Genomic DNA, 6,000 nt, shown 5'->3' on the forward strand with positions numbered 1-6,000 from the left:
ATACTGAAAGGACAGTATAAGCAGACAAATTGAGAACAGAACTGTTTCACCCTTTTCTGAAACCTGTAGTTTATACTTACAGAGACAGGCCAGGTATTCATTTACATGGGCCACTGTTTCAGTCCAATTTTGCTATTGTAGGCATTAATTTATGTTTCTGAATGTTATGTGCAATCTCCTTGATGTCTATCACCTAAATTTAATTTCAGCTGGAATTATTACTTTGAAGAGATAAATGCCTTAAAATAGCACTTTATTTAGTTCTAATAAGATTAAAATAATCTCAAATAGTGAATGACTGTGAATGCCTTATGTAAAGTATTCCTGTTACAGCCAGTATCCATTTTGTATGTGAATGGTAAGACAACTAGCCTTCAGAGACTCTTTGGGATAAATGGTGGGGTACTGCATATTTGTTCCCTAAAGGAGAATCAATTTAGTAGGAACTGAAACACTTAATAAGAAACTAAAGAAGAGAAGTCCATAAATTTGTCATGTAGATTTTTCTTACCAATAATGATTTTATCAAGTTTATGTAAATTTGGGAGTATAATTTTGCCTCACCAAAAAATTTCATGTCAGTCATCTGTAAGTGCTTCTAAAAGATGCCAGTTCATTTTTAATTTGGGAAAGAATAAAGTCAATGAAGAAAAATTGTAGTAAAGATTACAGAAAGAAGATTAATGAGATGTTGATCTATTTCTATTACTTTTTACTAAAAGTTTTGACATTAATTATGTATATCCATAATTAATTGTAATGATAGAGATAGGCTATTCAGTAAAATGAAGATTAAGGAAAGGATTTGCTTAGTTTAAAATAAACACAGTAAATTGCTGTGTCAGTCTGCAGAGGGAACAATTTCGTCATGATGTATGTGAAGGATGAGGGGAGAGGAAGCATTTATTTGGACTGTAACTTCTATTTCAAAAATAATTTCGTTCTCCAGTAAAATGATAGGCATATGAGGCTTCCTTTAACACTCATTACTAGAACAGAACTCTTCTGACCCTTCAGCCTAGCCTGGGTTTTGTATTCAACGGAAGAAATATAACATTTCATAAAACAAGTAAAAATAGATACCGAGATCAGGCAGGCAGCAGGAGTCTTCAAACAGATGCCAAAAAAGAATAAAGAGATCAGCCTCTCAAATTGCAACAAAATGGCAGTGGGAATACTTGGTTTATCTTGTGAACTGCTTCAGTGGTTACTGTTGTAGCAGCTGTAGCACTGTCAGAGCTAAGATGAGCTGTTCATATTTTTCACCTTTAGCTAAAGATCAGCGCTGTATTTTTGAAAATGCTGTAAGGTATGTGTAACTGGAAGAAGTCCCTTCTCCAAAGATTATAAGCACATAAGACAGTCTTCACTGTCTAGGAAGTTGACTTTCGGAGCAAGTAGTTTTTCACCTTTTTTCTCGTACACTAGTATATTCGGAGTATAAGTGTTTTCAGACCAACTTTCTGAATGGTAAGGCTCTGGTCAAGTTAGAAAGATGAAGATCCACTACAGTTTTTTTATACCAAAGCAAGTGCAGTTGCCACATGTGTGCAGTTTCCCTTTGCATCACTTTTGGCTGCTGTCTGAACACTTTTGAGTCATGATGCTCAATGATTTTGTATTCTGCTCTCTCTAGCTCCTAAAGATGTGACTAGACAAAAATAGTGCCCTTAGTTTCCGTGTTTTGGAAAAAATAACTGCACACATGGTTTATAATGTAATAACAATACCAGTTACTAGTGAAAAAAGACAGATGATGAGGCTTCTGAAATTCACAAAAAAACGCCAAACAAAACCTTCATATGACCTCTTACTGTGGAGAAGCTAGATATATGCTCTTTTTTAATGCTTGGGGTTGGAAACAATTTGTGTGTGTGTATTTTAGATGTAAGGTCCATGGCATGATCTCCTTTTGAAATGACATGCTAGTTGTCTGGATGACTGCTTTTTAGGAAAGTTATGTAAAACTGTATATTCAAACTTGCCCAAAACACTTTCTGCAAGGACGTTTTTGTTAAAAACGCCTTGGCTTAGAATGTGTGTCAGTTCCGGGATGAAGATTTCAGCTCAACAGAGATGGAAATGGGTAAGAGCTCAGCCACTGCATTAGCCACTGTTTTAAGATTTGGGATAATATGTTGGTAATAGTTGTGGTAATGGTTGAGCTGATATATTAGGGTCATACAGACTCAACTGTTCTGCCTGGTTAAGACCAGGAGGTTAATTGGTTCAGGTTACTACTACTATGCAGTTACTGACTTTTCATGGGTTTGCCTCTGCCATTTTTCCTTGTGTCAGCAGTCTTTTGCTGGTTTTCCTCAGTATTTTTAACAAGACTTTGCTTTTGTCCTGGTGCAGAACAGGAAAGCTTGAAAGTTTGAAAATATGAATGAAATAATTGGTTTTTCTCACAGCTCTCGAATGCAATTCTTTAATTTTGGATTAGGATGGGAGACAAATTAGTAAAGTTCAGTTACAGATTACACAGAAGTTGTTTATAAGCCTGCCAGGAAGTCAGAAGGTGTTACAAGAGGAAAAGGTAAAAACATAAACAGCAGTGCAGCACTTTTGGCAAATAAAAAGGTCATTCTGTTTCCCGGTCCGAGTGGCCATCCACATCATAAACAGTTGAAAATGGTGTAACGTGTTTATTATCCCTAAACCTTCCCTTCCCTTGACAACTTCTCTTATGCATTTGTATTTGTATAAAAAACACATTAAAACTTTTCAGTCTCTTATTTTTCAAGTCATATAGTAAGTAAAACCTTTGCTGTCTTTTTAAGAGTCTTTTTCACTCTATCTGAAGTGGGTAGAATAAGATTAAAACTCTGTAATTCTGAATGAATTACTAATTTAAATGAATTATTACATTTTAAACACTTTTTTAAAGTGAGTCAATTACCAAAATGGGTATTTTTGTCAAGTGTTGTAAGTGTCCATGTTCAAATGTAAAGCATTTAATATTTTATAGTCTAGGAAATTTGCAACTGTACTTCTGTTTCAGAGAGAAAATATTTTAGTAGGTTTTAGTTTTGTAGAAATGTGTGTTATTCTGGCTTCTCATATAAATTGCCTAGAGATTTATGGCTTTGAAAATGCAGTGTTGAAGTTTAAGACAGAAATGTGCATTCTGTAATATAGCATGCACTTATGTCTACTTTTAGAAAATAAGTGTGCTCTGTATATTATACTTGTTAGTAAAATTAAAACCAAGGGTAAAAGCTTGAGACAGGTAATATTAAGAGATTAAAGGAATGTTACCCTTCCTGGGATTTCTAGATGTCTTGCAAAGACTGCTGCAATCTATTCCTTTAAAAATGCAGTATGTTCCATCTCCTTTAGCATTTAAAATTGTGATCTATGCCATTCTGCTTCAGGTGTAATAAAACACTACTGCATGTTGTGTAACTAATTTTCTTGTGAAACACATGTATAGACTAGACTATCCAAAGGAAAACCAGCCTAGTTTTTCTTTTTCAAGCAGAATGCAGATACCATCATTTCTCTACATGGTAAAGGGTAAAGATCACAGAGTCTGGCTTGGGCTAGATGAAGTTCTGGCACTTCAAAGAGCAGTTTGCTATCAAAACTTGGGGGAAAAAATCTTTCTCTGTCAGATTTTTACCAATTGCTTTTCCACATGTGCCTTCATTTTTCTCTGCTTTTGTACATTTTCTCTTAGTTTTGTTTTGGGGTTTTTTCTCAAGTATTTCTGATATAATAAAGTAGAGCTTTAGGAATTTCATAAAATACTTAATTTTTTGTAAGAAAATGTGTACAATATGAAATTATAAAATAAAAACATTAGAAAATTATTTAGTGTTTGTCTAGGAAATATATTAAGCATTTCTGTTTATAGTCAAGTGTCCCTTAGCCTCCTCAGCCTTCTGTGTCTGAAAAGTCAGAAACAAATTTACATCATTTGAGCCCCACTCACTCCTCAGAGTGTTCACTGCAGTTTTTGGTTCTTTACCCTTACAATCCACCGGTGGCTTTTTTCTCCCTTTCAGATTTTACTGACTGTTTCAACTGGATTATGCTGTCTGAGGCCTTATAATTTTATTAACCTCAGTAGATGGAGCATCTTTTGTCAGGTATCCAGTGTTTCATCCACTGAGTGCCATTTTTAGCTCAATGTCTCATCTATAGAGGTATGGTGTATTGCTTTAACTTAAATTGACATTGAACTTCATTTCAGTTAAACTCATAGGAGAAAAAGTATCCATAGAGGAATTTAAACTGATGTAGTGAAACCATCGCAAACCCTCACCTTTTATTTAAATCAGACCAGTATTTTCCAGGAAAATCCTCTCTGCTACCCAGTGTCTGTTGTGCTGATCTAATTGCTCATCTAATGGTTACACAAATGCCCTTAAAACTCTGCATAACAAAGAACTGGAACCCATACATTAGTCCAATAACACACAGTACGCCTAGGTAGCACTTTATAGCCATCCTACCTTCTTTTCTTGTGCAGTGTTTGGAACTGTTAAGGTGTAGATTCCACTTGCTGTCAGTCCAGATTTGAAAGCTTCAGCACAGTCTTTGAAGCTGATTTGCTCCTCTTTAGCTATGAAGTTGTTCTTAGCTGCTAAAAATACAATAGAAATTGAAGGCATTAAGAGGAGATGAGTAAAAGTTACTAAGAAGCAATTCATTATATAATCAACTTACAGCTTTGCAGTTGTGAAAAAATATGCCTGGCCCTGAAAGAAATGACAGATCAAGGTATGAATCATGTGTGCTCTTACTTTATATTATTTAGAGGCATTTTTCTAATATGAGCATGGTTGCTTGATTGGTGGAAAAGTCCTGACACTTATTAATATTTTGAATAAGAAAACTTAGGATATATCACCTCATTCAGTCAAATGATAGGACAAGGGGCAATGGGTACAAGCTGGAGCATTGGAGGTTCCATGTGAACATGAGGAAAAACTTTTTCATTGTGAGGGTGACGGAGCCCTGGACCAGGCTGCCCGGAAAGGTTGTGGAGTCTCCTTCTCTGGAGACATTCAAAACCTGCCTGGACAAGTTCCTGTGTGACCTGGTCTGGGTGATCGTGCTCTGGCAGGGAGGTTGGACTGGATGATCTTTCACGGTACCTTCCAACTCGTAATATTCTGTGATTCACTCATTTGAACAGTTTCTGCTTTCATTCATTGCCTTTGCAGGACTCCTATGTGCATTACAACCTCTGCTTGCATTTACTACTATTACAAGCATCTCTAACTAGCAACTGATTATATTAATAATGACCTTTGGTGCTCTAGTACCAGTACTCTAATACTGTGAAATCTAATGTAAGAGTTCTGAAATTATTTATAATATAGCTGACTGGAATAACTAAGTTTAAAAAGTCTTTAAAAGTTTTGACTAGTTTTTTTGCCCCTATGCTGAGCAGGGACAACTTAGTGTGTACCAAGCTGAAGCTTGGCAGCTCAGCCCAGCCCACTAAGGAAACATCCCTTCTGGAATTCATTTGTGTAAAAAATACTTTTTAATATGCCTAAGCCTTCTTATTTTACAGAACAATCTAATGCTCATCTTTGTGTTCAGTTCTTTATTAACTATGGAGGTTGGAATTTCCTGGCATTTTGCCTGCTGACTGATATTTCATACTTGACCCTTTTGGGGTTGGTTCTGTGTATTTTCCCTCTTAATTTAATCTAACAAGCACAGCCAGTTAGTACAAAGTTTTAGGTGCTATATAAATACATGCTTATATTACAGTTGCTTATTATGTTCTTTTTAGCTCACTTACTCATTATATACCTGTTTACATGATTTGCCTTAAATATAAAAATAACACGTTCAGTGTTTTAATTGCTTTTCCACACTCTATTGTTTGTAAACTGTTTTATAAGCTTTCCCTGCTAATTTGGTCTTTTTGGCAAACATTCATTATTTTTTCCACTCCAGGTTTAACAGTGTTGTAGCCAACATGACTTTGACTTGTTTACTTATTTGTGCACTAGCATGGCAGATAACATCAGCAGG

At 35.5% G+C, this 6,000-nt stretch overlaps 2 protein-coding genes across 3 annotated transcripts in view; one reads left to right on the top strand and one right to left on the bottom strand.

The window, feature by feature from the left end:
- Positions 1–6,000, top strand: part of MCPH1 (microcephalin 1) — a 90,135-nt gene that overhangs the window by 20,795 nt on the left and 63,340 nt on the right. The gene's annotated exons all lie outside the window — the stretch shown is intronic.
- Positions 1–6,000, bottom strand: part of ANGPT2 (angiopoietin 2) — a 42,150-nt gene that overhangs the window by 8,604 nt on the left and 27,546 nt on the right. The window contains exon 5 of one of the 2 annotated variants that reach the window (XM_010185923.1): positions 4,461–4,591. In XM_010185923.1, coding sequence (XP_010184225.1) covers positions 4,461–4,591 — 131 coding nt within the window. The remainder of the gene's footprint in view (positions 1–4,460; positions 4,592–6,000) is intronic. The other variant, XM_010185931.1, reaches the window with a different exon arrangement.

This window comes from Mesitornis unicolor, unplaced genomic scaffold, assembly GCF_000695765.1.
Source record: "Mesitornis unicolor isolate BGI_N332 unplaced genomic scaffold, ASM69576v1 scaffold12470, whole genome shotgun sequence".
NCBI classification, from domain to species: Eukaryota; Metazoa; Chordata; class Aves; order Mesitornithiformes; family Mesitornithidae; genus Mesitornis; species Mesitornis unicolor.